Source organism: Urocampus carinirostris, chromosome 4 (assembly GCF_059441175.1).
Source record: "Urocampus carinirostris isolate Australia breed hairy pipefish chromosome 4, RoL_Ucar_1.0, whole genome shotgun sequence".
NCBI classification, from domain to species: domain Eukaryota; kingdom Metazoa; phylum Chordata; class Actinopteri; order Syngnathiformes; family Syngnathidae; genus Urocampus; species Urocampus carinirostris.
In genome coordinates, this window is record NC_142352.1 from 45,817,802 (window position 1) to 45,842,281 (window position 24,480).

General features: G+C 39.2%; 1 protein-coding gene across 1 annotated transcript in view; it reads left to right on the top strand.

Annotated features, from left to right (window-relative positions):
* The window catches only part of LOC148367686 (FERM domain-containing protein 5-like), a 75,617-nt gene that overhangs the window by 35,637 nt on the left and 15,500 nt on the right, over positions 1-24,480 (top strand). The window contains exons 2-6 of the mRNA XM_088333294.1: positions 4,583-4,687; positions 7,843-7,885; positions 12,827-12,905; positions 23,324-23,421; positions 23,481-23,604. Coding sequence (XP_088189420.1) covers positions 4,583-4,687; positions 7,843-7,885; positions 12,827-12,905; positions 23,324-23,421; positions 23,481-23,604 — 449 coding nt within the window. The remainder of the gene's footprint in view (positions 1-4,582; positions 4,688-7,842; positions 7,886-12,826; positions 12,906-23,323; positions 23,422-23,480; positions 23,605-24,480) is intronic.

Consider the following 24,480-nt stretch of genomic DNA (forward strand, 5'->3'; position numbering starts at 1 on the left):
TCAAAGTCCTTATAAAGGGAACAGGGTAATTGGGCACAGGTATGTTGTGATTGGACACACCTTTGCCCAGTTTAAACCCCTGTTGGGGCCTTCTGGTGGTAGGAGGTCTACCGGACCCAAACATAACCTCCACTTCAAGATAGCAGACAGCCCCAAAAAGAAAAGAAAGCGACTGCTTTTGGTTCCTGTCTCGGTGGCGTCCAAAAATCATCTCAGCTGTGCCAGGTTCCTCTCTTTATGGCGAGGAGAAGGCTGGTCGGCCGTGCCTGGTTCCTGTCTCAGCCGCGAGGAGAAGGTCCCTCGACCCCGCCCTGGTTTTCTATCCTGGCGGCAAGGAGAAGGCCCTTGGCCGCGCCTTGAATTCTTGCCCTGGCGGCAAGGGTATGCCTCCTCGGCCACACTTTGGATTCCTGTCCTGGCGATGAGGAAATGGCATATCGGCCAGGCTTTCCAAGGTTTCCTCTCCAAGCGGCATGGAAAAGGCCCTTAGGTCGCGCTCTGGTTTCCTGTCTCTTGAAGGATTTTATACATTTGACTATAAAGGATTTCATACGATTGAATACAAGTTACATTTATTGAGTTTAATCCAAGATATTCACTGACTGGGCTTTAGTTCAATAACAGGTCAGGCTGTTCCAAATGCAGAATATTTTGTCTAGGGAATTTTGACTCTGACGGAGGATGGCAGGGGTTGTTTTCAGAAGAAGGCGCTGTGTTGTGAGAACGGTGGGCGCAAAACAATTCCTTGGCACGCCCATGGGAGGAGCCGAGATGCCATCTTGCGGGGGGACGTGGGCCAAGAAGAGAAAGCTAAAGGTCTTCAGATGAAGGCTCCCCAGAGACTCCAACGTCGCTAATTCGGCCATTTTGGATGGAGTACACTTAGTTAAATTGTTAGGGAAAATAAATCTGCCCCTGTGTGAAAATGTCGGCTTTCCTGTTCATTTTCCCTCAAGAAACGAGCGCGCAAAAATTGTTGGGTGAATGCAGGTTGTGTTTGGTTAATGAAGTCAGATAAGTAATTCGAACAATTAGGTAAACGGTACATTTTGATAATTAATTTCCAACACTCTGCAGTGAGGAGAAAGGATCTTCAGCCATCTCGTTCCTGTGCTGGGGCCATTTGGCAGTTGGAAGCTTACCAGACCCAATCACCCAGTTCAACATCATGTTTCTCTCCCCATGACATAAACCCTAATGTTTGGCAACTCTATAATAGCATACGAAAACATACCAATCCTGTATAATAATGTAATATTACATGTTACATCACTTTATGTGAAATGAAAAAAAAAAAAAAAAATTAACCAACCAGACACTCTGGGTGCTCAGCACCCCCAAAGCTCTGCACCTATACTTGCCCCCGTTGTAAGCATACCTTAAGTGTAGGAGAAAAAAGTGGCATTTGTGTCTAATTGTAGCACTCAAGCGGAAAGATGAGAAGCAGTGATGGTAAACGGATGAGGAATTTTCAGTGTGGAAGCAAAATAATGCAGAGGAAATTTGGTGGATCAGGCGTTTTTTGGGGAGGGGAGATATAACACAGAGCATGTAGCGGTATGTAAGTATGCTTCTATTTTTGCTGCTGGGCGACTCAGCAGCTCTGTCCCGGTGAATAAGGCCACGGTGACAATGACAAAGAGATAAGCTGACGGAGTCGCCTTCGTCCTTTCCTGTGATTTGCAGCAAAGTTCTGCCCGACGACACCTTGAGAGAAGAAAAGTAGGGAGACGTTTTTTGATCCTAGTGCTTGTGAAGTACCAGTGTAAATGGGTGGAGCATATGTTTAAGGCCGGGGTCTCCGATGTGGAGCCACCAAACAATGGTTGTCCTTGGACCTGTTTTAAAAGTAGCTCAACAGTGATGGGTCATTGTGATTTTCTAGTCAAATGTTTTTTGGGAAATCCACTCAAACATCTGGAGCATAATGACCCTGCTTTTGTAGATTTCAGAGAATGAAAAGAAATTGTAATTTGAAATAGACAGTGCAAGTTGCACAACAATCTTGATCTGACATTTTCTTCTTTTATATTTATTTTTGTGAGGGTCAAGCTCGTCTACACAAGCCAGAGGGTGCCCTCGTGATTGAATTGCTACTTAAGCAAACCGGGTGCTCATTAACAACTAGCAGTCAACACTAAAAGTACCACAGCCCAGCCATTTGGTTTTCCTATATAGAATGCCCAAAGGACAGCCAACTGACTTGATTAGTTTCACCATTGATCTGCAAACTCTGGTGTGAACAACACAACTCAGTAATAACCCGTTTGATGCTAATGTGAAGAAAAGAGTGTTCAATGGGGGCATGACCAGTCCGCATTTTTGTCGCACTATTTTTGCTGTATTTATGTGGTATTTATGTGGAATTTCTGAAGTCTGATTTTTGTAGTATTTATACAGTCTTTTTTGTAGTATTTCCATAGGATATTTGTATTATATCTGTAGTATTTTCATAGTATTACTGTAGTTGTACTTTTGTCGTATTACTGTAGTGGTATTTCTGTAGAGGTATTTTGAAGTATTTCCATACTAGTATCTTTAAAGTGGTAATATATTTTACTAATACTGTTGTTGATTATGTGACGATTAAATAAGAAAACAAATGTAGATGGGAATCTCGTGCAATCATGACTACGTATTCAGTGGTACATTTTGATATCCATTCATTATCTGCACCGCTTATCCTCAGTAGGGTCGCGGGGGTGCTGGAGCCCATCTCAGCTTTCTTCGGGCTGTGGACAGGGGGACACCCTGAACCAGTTTCCAGCCAGTCGCAGGGCACATAAAGACAGACAACTCACATGCTCATTCACACCTAGGGACCATTTGAACAGGCCAATTCACCTGGCATGCATGTTTTTGGAATGTGGGAGGAAACCATAGTGCTTGGAGGAAACCCACGCAGGCATGGGGAGAACATGCAAACTCCACACAGGAAGGTTCGATCTTATGACCTCAGAACTGTGCCGCACATGCACTAACCACTGCGCTGCCGTGCTGCCCACAGTTTGATATCTCATTAGCTGCACCGCTTATCCTCAGTAGGGTCGCTGGGGTGCTGGAGCCCATCCCAGCAATCATCGGGCAGTGGGCAGGGGACAGTTTGATATAATAAAAGAAAATCAGACAGATAAGATGGTCCATGACCGTTGAGATATTTAAAAACTAGCAAAAGCACCTTAAAATTGATCCTGAAACGCACATGGGTGCCAATGCAGTGATTTTAAAACAGGTGTAATGTGATCCCTCCCCCCTGACCCGGTAAGCACAAGTGTTGCTGAGTTATGGAACAGCTGCAATCTGGCAATGCTCTTTCTGGGAAGACCGGAGAGCAGGGCATTACAATAATCTAAACGAGAATATACAAAAGCATGCATCAGTAACTCCGTGTTTGCCAGAAAGAGAAATGGGTGGACGCGGGCTGTGTTCTTGAGATGATAAAACCCAAGTTTAGTTATTTAAAAAAAAAGTGGAATGAAGTAGAAATAATACCAACCTTTTTAATGCAATATAAAAGTGTAAAATCCTGTAGTTTTGGTCAAATTTTCTGACTTTCAGGATTGATGACTAAGACCTCTGTTTTGTCCTGGTTGAGCTGTGGGAAGTTCTTTGCCATCGATGACTTTTTAATATCTGAAATGCATTTAATAGGATATCTTTAGGACTTGCGTAATCAGGCCAATGTACAGCTGGGTGCCGTCAGTGTAACTATGGAAGTTGACTTCATGTCTCCTGATGACATTACCAAGGGGAAGCACATACAGATGAAAAAGTATTGGGCCTATAATTGAGCCTTGGGGCATTCCCCACGTGTAATTTAATGGGTTCTGGAGGAACCATACATCCATATTTACTAAGAAATGTCGGCCTTTGACATAGGAACAAAACTAGTTTAAAACAGTACAAGAGCTACCCACCAGGTTTCTATTTGTTAAAATCTGGCTATCTACTGTGCCAAAGGCAGTACTGATATGCAGTAGCACCACAACTGTAAGTTTATTAAAATCCATATTATACCTGATATCATTTAAAATCTTAAAAAGGTCAGTCTTTACAAAACTAATGCCCGCATCTTATAATTAGGTGCGCCTTCTAGTCCCTTTTAATGGTAAAATAATTTTTTGAAGGCATCCTTTATTATTTAAAAAGTCCTTAACATTTATTTTTTCATCTTGCACTCCCAAGCAAAAAAATGAGGTAAAGAATGCATTCCCAGAGCATCTTTTTCCATTTTCCTGGAACTCCTTCCTGATTTATCTGCACCTTGATTATATTTCTTCTTCTTCTTCTTTTGGGTGCAGCTGAGCTGTCGCAGATGGCTGCTGCTTCAATATGAATATTTGATCGCCCTCATAATTCTCCCTGGAGGGTGGTAAAATATTAAAGCAGTGTCTGGTGACCGTTTTCTCCTTTAACTAAAACTGTGGAATGGATCAAACCAAAATGTTTTATACACATTCTGAAATTTGAAAAGAAAAATGAAACTGAAGTGACTTATGGAAACAGGTCCCAAGTGTGGAAATATACTAAAATCATACCGTAAATACAGAGAAGTAATCAGGTTTGCTATTTTATCTTGTAGCGGGATGCAAAAGGACAGTATCTGTTTGACCTCATCTGCCACCATCTCAACCTGCTGGAGAAGGACTACTTCGGCATCCGATATGTGGACCCCGAAAAGCAACGGGTAATCCAAAAAGATCTCATATTATTCATACATTCAAGTATTTTGTACTTTTAAATTGACATTGGCTTTACATTGAGTGGAACCATTTCTAAATTCAATAGAAACGAGCGTACCTTGTTACAGAACTTGATTGATTTAATTTTGCTCAACTTCATTTGAAATGTGTCTTTAATGATAATGTAAAACGTTTTAGAAAATTTACCAAAAATATGGAGCTGTCTCCAAAATAAATTTAAAGGGTCTTCTAAAAGTCTCGGGCACGTTTTGACATTGAATGCTTCGCAAATATTTAAGGATATAAAAACACACCTGGTAAATTCAGAAAGTTTGTCATCTCAATTTATACATGGAATGTTAATTTTTTTTTAATGTGAGCACCATTGGTCATAGGACACACACCAAGCAAATTCACATGTGCCACATGTGCCAGCATTGCATTTCCAACAGTTGCAATTGCTTCTGTTATTTGTGCTTTACTGTTTTGTGCTATATGGAAGAAAGATGTCTACGTACCATTCTTCTTTGACAGAGCAACAGTCAGTTGGTAGACGTACCTCGACAAGCTGGAAAACTAGTTAATAGGTACATTGAGCGATAAATGGTCTAGTGACCTTATTCTCTAACAGGATGGGGTACCACCACACTGGAGCCTCAGGGTTAGAAACTTTCTGAACACAACACTGCAAGACCGATGAATTAAATGGTCTCTGCAGAATGATCGCGGATTCATATTCTGGCCACCCATATCTCCAGATCTCACACCATGCAATTTATTTTTTATGAATGAGCAGAATGCACCTAAAAACAGAAGCTGTTGCAACCATTGACCATTCGATGACAAACTTTCGGAATTTACCAGATGTGTTTTTATAGTCTAATAGAGATATCCAATGTCAAAATGTGCCCAAGACTTTTGTAATAAAAGTATAAAAGCAATATGGCATATAGTACTTTTGATTGGATATGATTCATGTACTATTGAATTGAGGATCACACGCTTTTTGCTGGATTACTTTTGAACGAAGAAAGACCCTTCTAACAATTGAGATTTGGATAGTGTTGTTTAGGCATTGCCAATATTCATTGATGTAATAGTTTTAATCATTAAAAGAGGGGAGTCAATTTCATAAAGAAAAAGAAAAAAAACTTGAAAAAAATCGAGGGCAAGTCAGATGAATATGATTCCAGAAAAAGGAAAATGTCACTATCCTCTAAATATGATATCACAAATCCTCAGTTTTCAAATTACGAACCAATAACTATATGGATCCACTGTTTTCTGAAAGAGAGCTGATTGTTTCTTACCTGAGCAACTATGATGTCATTCTTACACGGCCGCAAATTTGAAAATGGCCGCCCTTTGAAATGGATAAAACAGACTGATAGGCATGCAGGAGAACATCTTGATCTTAGAAAGTCAATGTGGTCTTCTATTTGCTTGAATAAACATGGTATTACTTTAAATGATGTGAAGTGATACCTTCATTTGTCTCTAGATTATGCAAATTATTTTATGGATTTTAAACAATCTGATTTTAAACAACCATAGAGTGTGTATTGAAAGCAGAGCACAAACAGAAAGTCACTTTTGTCACCTCTTTTGGATATTGTGGGAGTCAATAACAAAAACATGAAAACATGAAACATGTTTTTAAGTGAAACTAATAGATGCTCACCATCCTAAAATGTCGCATTATTTCAAATCAGCAGGATTAATTTTGTAATTTCACTTGCATGAACAACAAGAAAAAGTGTCCTCATGCAGTGGTACCTCGTCATACCAGCTTAATCCGTTCCAGTATTGTGCTCGGAGCCTGAAATGGTTGCGTGACCAGCGAATTTTCCGTACATAAAATAATCAAAAACCAGTAAGTTCATTCCTTTCCTTACGAAAGCATCCAAGTGAACCCTAAATAGCTATAAAACACAGCTTCCTGATCACTAAAAACACATTCAAATAGTAATTTAACATGAAAAATACAGTAATAAGTAATAATGAATAAGAGGATATTAACAAACTAAAATGCAAGTTTATCATGAGACCATTAATGAATATGTGCATTGTGTGGTGGAAGGGAGTGGCGGTTGCAAGAACGAGTCACAGAGATCGCATAGCTGTCAACGTATACGTTTTACCCGCATTTTATACGTTTTTTGATTATTTCAAATTGTTTAAAAGTACCTTGTCTTGCCTAATTTGGCTTTAATCCGGATAGACTCGCTCTCTGGTAGCAGCCAACAAGATCATTGTCGATAACTAATATTGTTGTAGTACTCTACTTAGTCTGTCTTGTTGTGAGTAAATATGTGCAACATTGTGTTTGGAAGGTTTATTATCTCTTGATTGGGAAGATTGCAATCATTAATACGGGGAGCAATTGGCTGAGGTTGACAGGTATGACATCGAGAGTCTGTTAATTGTACGTAAGCACTATTAAACTTACTGTAACTTTAAGTGAACTCACACGATAATGTTTTTTTGGCCTGTAGTAGTCTCATGCGCTAACAGGATGAGCTGATGCTGGCAGTAGGTGGTCTTGAGCGGTGAGCGGTCTTGAGCAGTCTCTAGATTTTGGATTTTCTTGATAGTGAGCAAGATTGTTGTTGCGAATAATAATTGTTTATCGAAATTCTCATGTTTGGAAGTGCTCGTATACAGAGGTACCACTGCATTTTTTCACACTAACTTATATGTCAGTTTTGTTGTAGCCCCATCTAAGGCATTCCTGACAATTTAGCAAACATGCAGACATGCAGTACCACATCAAGGGGTAAACAGAAAAGTAAAATTTGTCATCTATCTTCACGAAAAAAAAAAACACGGCTACTACTTCAAATTAATTAAAAAGATCCCAAAAGAATCGCATTAAGTTGAATATGCCGCGTCGGTTACAGCCATTGACGCATCAAGCTGCTCTAACTTTGACACGCCATCATCTGTTGGCTGCCGTCCAATCACATTCTTGCGCTCCTTTTTGGTCCTAGTGACATGATGCCTTTCAGTGATGTGTGGTGCATTGGAGACTGACTCTGGTCTGCTATTCTTGCTATTGATTCGATGTCAGCATGTTTACTTGCTGAGCAATCAGCCTGCAGAAAGAAAAGAGAGCAGCCTAACAGTCTCCATTTGACTTTACCACTTTTCTACTTTGCAGCACTGGCTGGAGTTTTCCAAGTCAATTGCCAAACAAATGAAATGTGAGTATTTGATGAATGTTGTGTTACGTTCGTTCAATCAGAAATGGAGGACACTAAAGCCTCCAAACTCCCATATTTAATATAAGACATATATATTATATACAGGCACATATATATTATATACAAATCCATGCACAAGGTTTTATTGTAGTATATTACCATATTTGTGAAATAATTAATCACAAATATAATATTGCTGTACCCAATCGCAAAACATTGGATCAAAAGGGATTTGAACACAGGTCATGGCAGGGAGAGCACTGAATCTGTACCTCTAGAGTCTAGACAACTATTGACATTAATAACATAGGAAAGGGCATTTGGTTTTATCTCATAATGACACTATTTTAAGTCTGTACCGGGGAAGAATGAATTGAAAAAACAGGAAGTCTTCCTGAAAACTATGAATCTGATGATGAATCAAACTTTGAAGGACATTAGATACATTTATTGTAAATTTTATGTTGGTATCATGTTCACAGTTTTCCTTATCAATGAATTATTTAAATCATTCACACACTTATTCAACAATGTTTCTCACTTACAAGCTTTAATTTCAGCCCATCATCATTTTATACCAAAAAAAAGGGCAGCACATTATACAAGAATAAATACGGTAGGTAAACAAATGTGAAAAAAAATATTGAAGAGCAAAATTTAACAATATTTGAAAGAATGTAGACAGCTATAAAAAAAAGTAACTTAAAAGCTTTTTATTGAAATTGTGGATCTAGATTGGTCATGTGATACCTCATGAGTATTTCATATATCATAAAGTTGTAACTATATTTAATCACACTCTGTCAGACTAATATCTAAATCATGATTGGTCATTGAAACACATACCGTTACTATCCATTCATCCATTATCTGCACCGCTAATCCTTGTTTGTGGGAACTGCTACTATCAGTTTATTAAATTGTCTTACCTTTGTATAAAATGACTGATGTTTTACAGAAATACAATTACCCGAAATATATTTCCCAAATATTGCCTTTATTCACTGTCAAGTTATTTACCACAATTGCAGGTAACAACAAGGCCAGTATCCCACTGATACCTGATATCTCTACTCAACCATCCGCACATAATACCTTTTTCCATAGGGATATTTTTCCCCAGCTTTAGAATTTTTTTGGCGGTATTCGGTTGAAACAAAGTATTGATTTTGAGGTGAAGTTTAATTTGAATCAACATTTTTTCCATGACAATTACGATTGAAAAATTTCTATCTAAAAAATATAATAAAAATAAATACTAATTATTTTTATTTTGAAGTAAAATGTTTGTGTGACCTTTTCTTTCTTCACAGTACCTTTAAATTCATATTGTTTGTTCATTTTAATATCAGATTATATATATATATATATATATATATATATATATATATATATATATATATATATATATATATATATATATAGATATATAGATAGAGATATATATATATATATATATATATATATATATATATATATATATATATATATATAGATATATATAGATATATATATATATAGATATATATATATATATATATATATACTGTATGTAAATTAATACATAAATCCACTTAAAGGGACAATGCGTGGTACAGTATTTGACCGTTTGACCAGAGCTGTGATTAACTGGTCTGATTTTAGGGTGGAATGGTGGGTCCTAAAGACAAGCTGTGACCCAAGTCATGAAAGAATTCCACTTTTTGAATGTATCCAATGAAAGGATTGTGTAGTTTACACATATAGCCATCTTTTTTTCCCCCAAAAAAACAAAAGGACCAGAAAAAACAAAACGATGTACTGCATGTATTCATATATAGGCCTTCATCGCATAAAAGCGACCCCTTGCAACTGCTTTAAAACACCCACATACTAAAAAAATTCATAACATTAATGAAGATTTTATTTAAACATTAATAACTAATGATGTAGTTGATAAAGATTACCGTATTTTCCGCACTATAAGGCGCACCTAAAAGCCTTTATTTTTTTCAAAAGCTGACCATGTGCCTTATAATACAGTGCGCCTTATTTATGGATCAATATTAAATCGCAAAGTTTTCCAACTAACTTGCACCCGCCGACTAGATTTTCCCCCGAACGCCAAGTAGTACGCGGCGTATGCTGGGATTTATTTACCGGCGTTTCATTGGCTAACCAATGTGTCAATCATCATTTGAATCGATCACTTTTGGCTTAAGTTATTCGGAGGTCAAGGGGCGGATCCTTTTTATCATTTACAGGCTGGCATTGGCTTAAACGGCAAAACAAAGCCTGCAATTGGCTGAAAAAGATGTGTCAATCATCAGTTGACTCGATCACCATTGGCTAAAGTTATTCGGAGGTCAAGGGGCGGATCCTTTTCATCATTTACAGGCTGGCATTGGCTTGAACGGCAAAACAAAGCCTGCAATTTGCCGAAAAAGATGAATGTGTATAGCACGTGGCTGACGGCATAGAGAAAGCAATTTTTTCTATTCTGTATTTGTAAATATTGTATTCTCCTGGATTTATTACCCTCACGGATATAAGAGGACATTGGCTGCACATTATTATGAACACGACTTCGGTGAGCTACTCCGGGTTTTATATTGTCCCTGTATCTTGTTTCAGATTGAACTCGATGTTTCTGTGATAAGCGGTGCAGATAACGGATGGAATGGAGTGTCTATTTTTAAATTAAACTAAATTCCAAGTGTTTATTGTCATATGCACAGTAAAGTTGAAAGCAAAAAAGAAAATAGAAACTAAGGAATGGTTGGAATTTCTTGAATCCCAAGACTTTAACCTTCCGAATGATATTTGGAACGATGCATTTGAGTGACATCGTACGGACACCGCATCCGCACGTGTTTTCGACACGTATTTGCTTCTTTGCAAGCTTTGGGAATTTTAAGGGGGTAATAAGTTGGACTGAACTATCTGACTGTTTTGTCGACGTTCCCATTGTAGCGCCTTATAATCCGGTGCGTCTTATGTATGTCAAAAATAGGACCAAAAACTATTTTTTCGGGGTGCGCCCTATAACCCGGTGCGCCGTATAGTGCGGAAAATACGGTAATATACAAGTGAAAGGCTAAAAATACAACCTTACTTACTAACCCTTCCAGCGGCGCATTGATGGCAGACTCTTTTTTTTTTTTTTTTAACTTTTTATTTCTCACACCAGTTTTGACAGAGGTTTGATTCCACCATCTTACATCAACACAAAATATATACACTTGACACACTCATAAATAACAGAAGGAACAATAAAGAAGAAAAAATACTATTAATAGAAAAGAAGAATAAATGTTCATACAATACATCCATACAAAAAGAAATATATAAAAAAATAATAAATAAAAATATACACCCAAAAAAAAAAAAAAAAAAAAAAAACCATAATAAATAGCGGGAGGTGTTTAGACATCAAGTAAAATTTGTGTGATAGGCTTCCATCTTTTCTCGAATTGGTCAAGTTTCAGTTGAAGTCTTGCAGTGCCTAGATGGTAAGGCGCCCGCTTTGAGACTGGGAGGTCGGTGGTTCGCGCCCCGGCCGAGTCATTCCTAAGACTTAAAAAGTGGTCGGCGGCGCCCTCTGTTGGCTGCGGCTGCATCGGCTCGCTATAACGGGTCAGGTGCAATCGACATTTCGTTCTGTGTACATTGTTACACAGAATGACAATACAAGGAAATTATTATTATTATTATTATTATTATTTTTTTTTTTTTTCAATAATGTACATTTGCTTTAATTTGTCTCTCCATTGTTTTATGTCAGGAGGTTGTGGTTTCAGCCAGGACACTGTGATCATTTTCTTTGCTACCAGAAGCATTACCCTTAGTATATATTTCTGTTGACCAGATAGTAATTCTTCTGGCAAAATTCCTATTATGTAAGCCTTTGGGTCCAACCGCAACTCCCAGCCAGTAATTAATTTTATTTCTCTCTGGATAGATGGCAGACTCTTATACACCATTTTGTTATTTAGCAATCCTTTTCTTCTTCGACTTAATTTTTGTTTTCACTGTTTTCTACTTTTCCCTCCCCTTAACACAAACTCTCTTAGGAGCCATTATTAGAAAAAGGAAATAAAACCAACAAAATCTCAGTAAAAGGATATGTGGTCCCTCTCAAAACGTGCAGATAGACTAATTGAGCAGGGCGTCTACTGTTATGGAGTATGATTGATCCTCTGTTTTTTCCTTCTTTTTAGCTTTATTTTGGCGGGGTCCATGAGCATCTGAAAATGGATTTGACTCTCGATTTTGGGTTTCGAACAATCACTTAAAAACACTGCTATTGTGTAACCTATAAAGAGTGCTACAAAGCATAAACTACAGAGACTTAAAGTGACAATTTTACACGTTTCCTATGTTATTCATTAGTTTTGAGTATTTTTGAGAATGGTTATCCCGGTAGGGGGATTCACCACTTGTGTGGCCCCTTCTTAAGGTTTCTTATTTTCCTCATGCTAAGGTTTTTGAGTTTTTCTCTGCCCACATGCTGGTCTCAGATCTGGGGATGGTGTAATTGTGGCCTGCACAGTCCTTTGAGACATTTTTTGATTAAGGACTATACAAATAAATGTGACTTGACCACCATTTTTCATTTTAATTATTTAGTTTTGGATATTTCTGGGTACTCTTAGCAGCCAGATGACATTATTGTTACCTGCTTTCAGGTGATGCTCATGTTATGTCAAGTAAATACACATTTTGACCTTTCACTAAAAAAAGTTCATGTTCATATGATAAACCATGTAATTTAGCGTATTGTTCACATTTATATGTTTTTTTTTTCATGTGAGGTTTTGTATACCACCAGGAGGCGCTTAATAATACGTATTGTCCCTTTAAAATAAGATTCTTTTTCTGCCAATTTGTTGTTATTTTTGCTGACTAAAAAAAAACGTCTCTAAAGTCATGCATATTTATTTTTATATGTTGCTTTCCCAGCTCAGCCTCCTTTTACGATGTGCTTGCGTGTCAAGTTCTACCCACCTGACCCTGCCGCCCTCCGGGAGGAAATTACTAGGTAAGACGTGACCAGATGACAAGTTTTGCACGGTAGCTCGATTTTTTTTTTCTTACATGACTGCACAATTGAACCACAAGGATGCGGCATCTTCTCGCCTGGCTGCTTCCGTCCAGCGGCGGAGCTTTGCTCCAATCCACTTTAAAGTAATTTTCTCATGATTTTGCAGTGGACCCAATCGCGGGGAAGCAGAAAGTGAAGCAAGGTGCTGGGAAAATGATGGTATTTAATCAGAATCAACAAACAAATGGTAAAAAAAAAACTAACAATAAAACTTGGAACCAGAAGACAAAAATCAACCTCACAAATCAGGACAGAACTGCAGAAGGTGATGGTGATCTTGATAGTGGGAAAATGGATGATAACTTGTCAACGGGCTCCGTCCAAAATGTGCTTAGAAAGACTTGGGGTAATTAGGGACAGGTGTGTCCAATTCCGAACCCATTTGGCACCCTCTAGTGCAGGGGTGTCAAACTCCTTTTAGCTGGGGGCCACATGCCGGAAAAAATAAACTATCACAGTGGGTGCTAGTACACAAAATGGAAAGAGAGATAAAAAGCAAGAGGGATAAAAAGAGAAAGAGACAAGGGAGACAGAGTAGGAGAGCAAAGGTAAGCGAAGAGCAAAGACAGAAAAAGGATAAAAAGAATGAGAGAAATAGAGAGAAAGTGTGAAAAAGGGAGTGACAAAGAGAAAGAATAAGAGAATACTAGTAATAAAGAGACAGAAAGAGAAAAATAATTAAAGACGGGACGTGAGATAAATAGAGAGAAAGATTCAAAGAATGAGAAGAGAAAAAGACAGAGAAATAAAGAGAGAGAAAAAGAGAGAGCATTAGAAAAAGATAGGGGAAAAGAGAGTAAGAAAGAGAGAGTGAGAAAAAGTAGGAAAGGGTAAAATAGAGAGAGAGAGAAAAAATCAGAGAAAGGGAATAAAAATAAAAAAGAGAAAGAGATGGAAAAAGTAAGAGAAATAGATTAAAGAGGAAGAAAGTGATAAAGATCAAAATAAGGAAAGAAGGGAAAAAGAAAGCGAGAAAGATAGAAAAAGAGTGAGCATGGCAAAGAGAGGGGGAAAGAAAGGGAGAGAGAAAAAGAGAGTGAAAGTGAGAAAAAAGAAGGATGACGGAACAGGTGACACGGACAGCACGTGGATACAGCGGTATGGCACCTCGAAAGGCAGTCTCTAAGTTGTGTTTTTGCGGTACTGTGGACCATGGAGCGATGATTCAATGTAGCCACTGCAAGCAGTACATTCACTACGAGTGCTTTGGGTTGTCAGTTCAGTAAGCAAAATAGAGAAAGTGAAAAAAGAGAGGGAAACAGAAAAAAGAGGGAGAGAGAGATGATTTGAAAAAAAGAGAAGAAAGACAGAAAGTTGTAAAAAGAGAGAAAAAATGAAAAGAGCAAGAAAGAAAAATGAATGAAGAAAGAACAAAAGTGAAAGGATGAAACAGTGAGAGAGAGAGAAAGAGAGAGAAAGAAAATAGGGAAAAAAGAAAGGAGGGATAAAAATAAATTCTACTATAGTTGCTTCGTGAGTGGCTCCCAAGTTTTGCAGTGTACTAAAGGGAGAAAGGTAGCTTGTGATCATCTAGAAATAGGAAAAAGGCAGAAAAATATCTACCCTCGCGAAGTTACATGTTTGTAACCAATCGAGAATAAGGAGCCAATTAAAGCAAAGAAATATTCTAACCACATGACAAATAGACACTTTAAAATTTGTATATAGTATCGAATATAGTAAATACTACTTACAAGTATTTACCTCTTACAAGTAGTACTATATAATATTTTGTTATCTTAACCTTTTTATCTTGGGTTCGTACCGTAACTCGAGTATCATTGTATCCTGGGGGTCTACTGTGTTTGAAATCACATATATATACTCATCTCATTAGCTACACCGCTTATCCTCAGTATGGTCGCGGGGGTGCTGGAGCCCATCCCAGCAATCATCGGCCAGTGGGCAGGGGACACCCTGAACTTGGTTGCCAGCCAATCGCAGGGCACACAGGGACAGACGTCTAATGCATCTTTTATAGTAGGTGTTAGTTGCATATTCAAGTGATATGGTAAAAAAACAAAGTTATTTTGAAAATGGGACAGGAGTATTTATACCTATTTTCCTTCAAAAGACAACATGACAAACAAGGTGTTACCTTTGGGTTAGGCAGACCCAAGCGCAGACACACGAGCGAACTGACTACAATTTACTTTGGGGCAATGGGAATGACTGAAAGGCGCTTCGTACGTGGAAGGGAAGATAAAACCATTTTCAATCATACAGTCAAAGTTCAAGAAGTCCAGCACAGATTGACGCCATGTACTTTCATGTTGTAGATCAGGGAAAACAACGATCTGATAGCTTTTGCTGTCGGCATATTCCATAGTGTGTTCTTGATTAGAGTCAAGTGCGGGTAATGTGGAACCGGTGTGGGGTCCTCCAGTTGATGCGCTCTCTGGAGAATGGTGGCGTGCTACATCCTCAAAATTCTTAACGTTTTACTCATCTCATCAAAATGTTTATAAAAATATTACATCTCAAATGAATGCTTCCATTATCTATCATCTACACCGCTTATTCTCAGTAGGGTCGCGGTGGTGCTGGAGCCCATCCCAGCCATCTTCGGGCAGTGGGCAGGGGACACCCTGACCTGGTTGGCAGCCAGTCACAGGGCACACAGGGACATATAGTTCACATGCTCATTTACACCCAGGGACAATTTGGACCGGCCAATTAACCTGACATACATGTTTTTGGAATGTGGGAGGAAACCAGAGTGCCCGGAGGAAACCCACGCAAGCACGGGAAGAACATGCAAACTCCACACAGGAGGTTTCGATCCCATGACCTCAGAACTGTGCTGCACACGCTTTAACCACTGCGCTGCTGTGCTGCCCTAAATGAATATATTTGATGTATGATTTCCCTTTTTCTTACAAAGTTAAAAATCAGTTTGTAAAAGGCTTTTCTTTTTATGCGGCTCCAGAGATGTTGGGGCCTTTTGGGAGAGTTTATCATGGCCTTTTCAAAATTTGCTGATTTCTGATTTTTGGAAACCATAATACAAACACAACTAAACATTTTTTTCACTTCTTTTAGATATTGTTTGTTAACCTAAACAAAACCACGGAATGGCGAAACACATCTATAGGTTAGACCATCAGACACTCACCATGTTAGTGTATCGCCAAATATCAACTTTGTAATTTCTCCCACAAAAACAACAAAAGAAACTCTATGATGTCAGTTATTTGGTGCCCCATGTGTTAGGAATTAAACTATTAAAATGTATCGTTTACCAAATTGTTCGAATTAGTTATCTGACTCCGATAACTAAACACCACCTAACAATGCATGCTCGTTTCTTTTTGTGAAAAGACGGACAAGACACCGGCATTTTCACACAGGGCCAGATTTAATTTCTTAAATAATAAACTAAGTGAATTCTAACGAATTAGCCGAATTATTGTCGCTCTTCGTCGAGCCTCCATTTCTCGTTCGTCCCTCTCATTCTGCGATCTTCCGAAGTTCTTCCTCTGCCCACGCCTTTCTCCCAAGCTGGCGTGTCGGCTCCTCCCATGGGCCGCGCCAGAGACTCCCCACGTGGGCTCCACCTCGTCTCCTTGATGTCTGAAGAAACTCAAAACAACACCAAGCGTTTATCAAAATAATGCTTGACGTCCTTCGTCAGCACCCTGTTATCAGAATTCCCCAGCCAAAACACTCCACACTTGGAACGGCGCGACCTGAAGCCCACTCAGTGAATATCTTTTGCATTAAATGTAATTTGTATTTAACCGTATAAAATATAAAATCTTTCACGTGTGAGGCCTTCTTGACTATTTAACAAACGATGGTCGTAGCCTCTGAGCTCGAATCGTCGCTCCCTAGATCAGAGAGCCCCTCTTCTCTTCAAATTCTCCCACAGTCCTCTTTCAAATAAATCTCACACAATTCTCACAGCTGCTTTAAAGGAGAAAACAGGGGATAAAATCTATGGAGTTCTGTGACACCAATAAAAGCCTGCAAAAACAATTAAAAAAACGTAAGGCACTGTCAAGTGAAAAGGCTTATAACGCGCTTTTTATGACCTCTTGCGAGAAGAAGCACAGTTTTAATGAGCTGTTTCCCATTGGACATCCGTGTAAAGCTGTACAGCATGTTTTTTCAAGTCCATTGGTTGAAGAAACACTTTTTATTATAAAAATCCAGCAAGCAAGCCTGTCTATCCATTTTTGTGCCGCTTATCCTCACTAGGGTCTAGGAGGTGCAGGAGCCCATCCCAGTCATCTCCAGGCAGTGGGCAGGGGACACCCTGAACTGCTTGCCAGTCAGTAACATGGCACACAGAGACAGACAAAATGGTAAATGGTCTGCATTTATGTAGCGCTTTTCAAGTCAATGAAGACCTCCCAAAGCGCTTTCCAATGTGCTTCACACTTACCCATTCACACACACACTCACACACCAATAGGGAGTCAGCCATGCAAGGCGCCTACCTGCTTATTGGGGGCATTAGGGATTCAGTGTCTTGCCCAAGGACACTTTGACATAACTGTAGGGGGGCGATAACGCTAAATATGACAACAAGATGTTGGCGTCATTTTTAAACGGACTTGTTGAGAAATATGGCAAGAATGTCAAGCATTTACAAGCACCTAACAGAGGTTTTGGATTAGACAGTGTAATAATAGTCTGTAGTTTGCCAAAGCATGTGGTCTGTGCAGCCCTTTGGGACAATTTGTGATTAAGGGCTATACAAATAAAAATGACTTGACTTAACTCAAAATTCAAGCACTCTTCAGTACTAGAAAACACAACACTCATAGGTTCATTCATTTCTTGGGACAATTTGGACCAGCCAATTAACCTGACATGTATGTTTTTGGAATGTGAGAGGAAACCGGAGTGCCCAGAGGAAACCCATGCAGGCACAGCGAGAACATGAGAACTCCGCACAGAGAATCCGGGAAGCTGGAATTGAACCCTGGACTTATGGATCGCGGGGTTTTTGCGCCAACCACCCAAGCAAGCGCGCACGAATTTACAATAATGCAATGTGACAAAGTATTAACAATAAAGCAAATCAAAATGATTTACAAAGTCAAGCGGATGAAAGAGCCAATTCAAAAAATGAAACTTCAAGCCGAGGATAGAACAGATGAAATGTTGAAAATTTTTAAAATGACGCATATAGTCTAATTCATTGTTTCTCAATTGGTGGCTTGCGACCCAAAAGTGGGTCGCGGGCCAGTTTTCAGTTGCCAAAATAAAGCTCAGAAGGAGAAGAAACAATTGATGTCACAACACAGAAACGGAGACAGGACCCAATAGCGTTCGTTTCCACGATCCGATGATCGGCGGTCACGGGTAGCTGATGGCAGGAACGCGGAAGTGGCACTTACGTGTCGAGCGAGGGTAGTCGTAGGCAGCGGGAAAACAGGTCGATGGCCGGGACGGAGGAGCAAAGGCAGTAACGAGTCCAGAAACAGGTCAGCAACAGGTATCAGGGAGGAGAAAACAGGGCAGGAGAATGTCGGATAGTACAGAGCTTGCCTAGCTAAAAGCATAGGTTCGCAGACGGTCTGACAGCTTCCTCTTGGAAGACGGGGGTTTAAAAAGAGTCAGGGAACCAATCAGCGATCAGGGCTGCTGGCACCAATGGGGCATTCGCAGGTGCCCCGAATCAGAAATCATGACATGATCAACAACACTCTTTAACAGTAGATAGCGATAATGCCCTGCTCAATCTCTACTTCATGTTCAGTCAATCGGTGTGCTTGAGAGCAACATCTCATTTTATTGTGCTTTTTCTGGTTTCCTTTTCCTGCCCGTAATAATGGGCCCCAAAAAAGGAAAGAAAGGTGGAAAACATTAACATCAACCGACGAATCCACGAAGGAAAGCGATTGCTAAATATGAAAATGGTATACAAGTGTCTGCCATTGAAGCGCTGCTGGAGGATTCAGTAATGGTTAAAAAATGTTGTATTTTTAGCTTTTTCCCAGTATATTATACTTGATTAACTACATAATCGTAAAGTATTGATGGTTAGGTATGCTTTATTAATAGTTTGACTTTCTTTTGGGATGTGGCTATTTTAAAGCAATTTTAGGGGTTAATTTCTAAGAGGTCTAGGTTTATATACGAGTATAGACTGTGAATTCTACTGTCCCTCCTTCAAACTGCACAATCATTTCATTAGATATATTTGAGAAGTGGAACTGTTTTCTTAAATTGATTCACAGCTTGTGATTAGGGTGGAATGTTGGGTCATGAATCCAGACCAGTTAAGAACCAGTGATCCTGTGAACCTAAAGGGCCTGCTAAAAAGCTAACACACATTTTAGAAAATGATCATATATCTATAGCATTCTTTTGTTATGGCTCTGTCAATAATCTATTATTCCAATTGGCACAAAAGACGAACTCCCTTCCTAAATGAAAGAAGCCAATATTATTCGGGCACCATCAATAGCTTCTGATTTTGGTTTTAGCAAAACTGGGCTAAGATCACTAAAAATCACGAAAAACAGGAGCACTTTTCTCCCCTTCAATGTACTACAATAAAATAAATTGAGTGATCTCAGGGGCCTAATAATGACGTGATGTAAAGTGTTTCTCGGGTCGATTCCCTTTGCCTGTGCCGAGTAACGTTCGCGTGAAGCCCCGTGATGCGGGTTTATCACATGACTGATTCAGAAAATGATTCGCTAGGTTTGAGTGTCGCTTGAAATAAAAGCAGAGAAGAAACGGATTCCCCTTCACTAGAAAGCACTGTATATTGAAGCTGCAAACATCCCTGGAGTTGAAATTCCCCTTCAGTACTGGGAATCACAGAAATACAGAGACCCCTCGCTACTTTGCGCTTTGGTTGTCGCTGGTTCATCAATAGCGGATTTTGAATTGAATGGACTTTATTTTCTTTGATATCAATGTGTTGTGCATTGTGTTCACAGAAAGCATATAGCAAGTGCTGCACAGGGTAGGTTGTATGTGTATGTATTGTGTGGGTAATAGGCTGTCAGTCAAACAGCTGTGGTGGGCTTGCGCAGTCAGCACCTCGGAATCACACAAACTGTGAAGAATAGCGACCGCTAGTTTGTAGCGGCTCGTTTATTCAAAATAAATGTATCAATTAAATCATACTTTAAGGAAAGTCAGAAGAGCACTGATTGTCGGTTACGAGCGGGTGCTCCGGTAGTTGTTATCACCTCCGGGAAAGCAATAGCGTGGCTGTAGGGTCAACCTTCTGCTACGGCTAAGCTAAAAACCCTCACAAGCTACCCCTGCAGAGCCAGATGCCAGATTCATTATCCATTAAATGGATCATCTGGAGCTACAACTCGTGGGAAACAGCTATATTCAGTACTCTTGTATTTTAATCATCGCAAAGACATGGCTAGATTCAAGGACAACCAATGCTAGCGCACAGCTAGCCAGTGGCTCTCTCAATTGCTTTCTTACGATAAATGTGGAAGCACTCTCTTTCTGTACGGCCTGGTACTAAACGACCCACGGCCTAGTCCGCAGCCTGGTGGATGCAGACCATTGATCTCCAACCGGGTGTCTGCAGATATCTGGGGGCCCTCTGAGGACAGCTGAAGTTCCTAAGGACCAGTTCTGAAAATACCCCACCAGTCATTGTGATTCTCTAGTAAAAAGTCTTTTTAACCCTAATTTTTACTGATCTATTTTCCTCTCTTTGTCTTGCTTTTTCTTTCTCCCTCCTTTTCCTTCTTTCTTTTCCTCTTGTTTTCCCTCTCTCTCTTTTGCCCTTTTTCTCTCTTTCTTCTTCTTTGTCTGTTTGTCTGCTCTCTCGCTGTTACTATCTCTCTCTTTCTCGCTCTCTATCTGTGTCTTTCTTTCTTACTTTTTCTTTCTCGGTCTGTCTGTCTATCTGTCTGTCTTTCTCTTCTTTATTTATCTCCTTCTTTCTCTTTTCATCTTCCTTTTTATATTTCTGTCTTTCTTTCACTTTATTTTTATCTTAATTTATTTATTTCTATTTCTGTTTTTTTCTCCCTTTCCCTTTGTCTCTTTCTCCCTTTCTTTCTCTCTTTTTTCACTCTGTCTTTCCCTTTCTTTTTTTCTATCTGTATTTCTATGTCTCTTTTTCCTTTTCCATACCTGTCAACCTCCACGGCTCCATGCCTGTACAAACTGTCGTATTTTCCCTTACAAAAAACAATATAATCTTACACCAGATTTTTTTTTCGGAATGATGCATGATGGGAAATCCCCAGGCGGCAGACGCATGCGCACAGTACCATCAAATCGCTTGCTTAGTTTGCAACTGTCAGGGAACCGGACCGGGAGGCAGGAAGTGTGAACTCAGTTGCGTAACGATTAGTTACTTTTATTTTCTAAATAAAAGTTGTCCAACACGCAGGGACAAAAACAAAACAAAAACAGACTTACAGGCAATCAGAAATTCAGACTGGGTAATATTCACAAACAGGCTTAACGTTACTAACTCAGACAAACGGGCATGACAGGTCTTCCTCGAATCAAACAAAACAGAACAGAGCAAAACAGAACAGACTAATGCAATGATCCAGCAACCGGCAGTCCCCAAAACCCGCCCTTAAGAAGCACACACGCAATTTAGACAATCTGTTACAGCCGGTGCCAAGGGGCGGGGCCAGCTGGTTGTCATGGCGACCATGCTGGACAACGAAAAAAAACATACCGAGATGGAGGCTACCGCGGCAAACTCGTTTGACTTGATTGATTTGCCGTTTCGCCATAGTCGGTGTATACTGGATGGTACCCATAATTGACAAATTTGCGTTTTTCCGTACAGATTTTCTTGTACGTCGTACACGTCTTAAAATGCATAGTAAAACGAACAGGTTGACAGGTATGCTTTTCTCTTTTTCTTCTTGTTATTTTCAATAACTAACCTGGTAATACCATTGTACAAACATAATATGTAATGCAAGTTAAAAGTTGATTCTAAAAATGTATTTTAAAATGGGTGCCTTTTGCACTCATGAGTAGCAAAAACTAGCTCTCAGCTTGAAGAAGGTTGGAGACCCTTGATCTACAACAAAGATAGGTTGATGGAAAGCCCGGCTAGAACTTTTGCAATAAAAAAAAACTTAGAACATTACATTTTTATCTGGAAAACTGGGTGATGATTGTTGACTGCTGCAGAATATAAAACAAAGGCAACAATCGAGCGTGAATACCTCCGCTGATGACAATAACGACCTGCAAATGTGACACAGGGGACTCGGCCCACTAATGTTCATCAAGGGGACTGTAACAGGAAAGTGATTAACAAACCAAAAGACAGCAGTCCTGAACAAAACACAACAAAGAAACAAAGTACTTTCACCTTTTCCTTCATTTTTGTGACCGTCTGCTTCGTCCATAAGAAACACTCTATTTTTTAGGTTCTTCTGTGTTTGGTGGGCTAGATATTGTGCTGACACACTCATCATAAAGTATAATAACATGACAATTATATGGATGTATGATTGAAAGCTACATTTTATGTGTGACTTCAAAGAGATTTTTAATATCGAGGATTGTCAAAATGTACATGCCAAATACAGTGTTGGGGATGTGACTTTAAATTAAGACTTTACTAATTAAGTAATTAGTTATAGTTACTCACTACTTCTTCTAAAAAGTGTTTAACTAAATTGTGCTAAAGTAAAAGTTACTAGTTACCAAGGAAAGTAATTATTAGTTATTTCAAATGTAAGTTGTTGTATGCCAAATAATTTTAAGTTTTCTGAGCAGTATTCGAGGCAGTTTAATAGAGAAGAACAGAGAGGTGGTTGTGTTATAGAAACTCATAATGTTTGCACCTCACCGGCAACAGATTTATCCTAGACTTGAAGTCCAAAATAAATGAACAGTAAACAATTTGATAAAATAACAATCAGCATGTACATGAACACGCACAAAATAAATGTTAACACGCACAAAAACGTTTGCAGGCACCAGAATAATGTACGTAAACGCGCACAAAATCATACGTAAACATGCACAAAATGTATGTAAACACATTAAACGTAAGTAAACAAACAAAACGTATGTCAACACATAAAACGAACATTAATACGCACAAAATATACATAAAAAGAAAAAACATACGTAAACAAACGAACTATCGTAAACACGCACAAAACGTACAAAAACACATCAAACACACTTACAATCAAACCAAAACGTATGTTAATACTCAAAACGTATGTAAACAAGCACATAAACATACGTAAACATGCTCAAAAGATACAAGGGCATGCACAAAAACATACATAAACGTACGTAATGCACCATTTTTAACAGTAACGGCAGAAGAAAATATTAGTTAGATGACTGTTACTGAAAACGGTCATTTATACCGGCGATATTACTAACACTGGCTCAATAGCCTTTCTTCTTCCATGCTGCAGGTATCTGGTCTTCCTGCAGGTAAAGCGGGACCTCTACCACGGCCGCCTTCTGTGCAAGACCTCGGACGCGGCTCTCTTGGCCGCCTATATCTTACAAGGTAACATATTGGCTTTATTCCTACAAAATCATGAGTATTTGATCATTTGGATTTTCTAGCTGAAATTGGTGATTACGACCCTGGGAAACACCCTGAAGGCTACAGCTCCAAGTTTCAGTTCTTTCCAAAACACTCTGAGAAACTGGAGAGGCGGATTGCGGACATCCACAAGACGGAGCTGATGTAAGTTGAGACCAAATGTTTTGGCGCCTGCCATGTTGCGAGCGTGACCGCCTACCACGTTGCGATATACGGAGAAGGTTATAAGCTGCAGCCGTGGCTCTCATGTTACCTTTGACCTTGTCATCACTCCGCTCGTCAAACTTTATGGATAATATGCCAGGGTATAGACCAAATGTTCCCTCTAAGCTGCGCGTGTGCAGTTACTTAAGCAAAGTTATGGGAGTTGAAGGAGTTTGCTTTTTTGAAAAAAAATATTGTGATTGTATTATTTCTTTATCATTAAGACATTCAAATATAGAGAGACAAGTGTCGCCATCACAGTTAGACAATGTAGCTATGTGACCCTTTTGCCTCCAAGACTACGCCAATGTTCAGATTTCAGATTTCAGATTTCAGATCTACTTTATTGCTGTGCAAGTTTCCATCTTTTTTAGAGAAGCGGCTCTTTCGGCTCAGCACACAAAAGAGCTGGCTCTTTCATCACCCAAACTGCTCTTCAGAATGTTTTTGTTGCCTTCATCTATTATCTGCACCTCTTATCCTGAGTAGGGTGGCGGGGGTGCTAGAGCCCATCCCAGCTATTGTTGTGCAGTGGTCAGGGGACACCTTCAAGCGGTTGAAAAGAAAAAGAAAAGAAAAAAACTAAGATAGAAAAACAGGGGGAAAAAAAGATCAAAGCAGGGGGGAAGGAAAAAAAGCAAGAAAAAAGAAGTAACGAGCTCGGGGGAAAAAATGAAAAAACAGGAGAAATAAAAGAAATAAAGGAAACTAGAGCCCGAATAAGAAAAAGGCAAGAGAAAAGAAGTAAATAGCTCGGAAAAAAGAAACAAAAACAAAAGGGTAAAAAAATAAATAATAAGAACAAAGTACATGTTT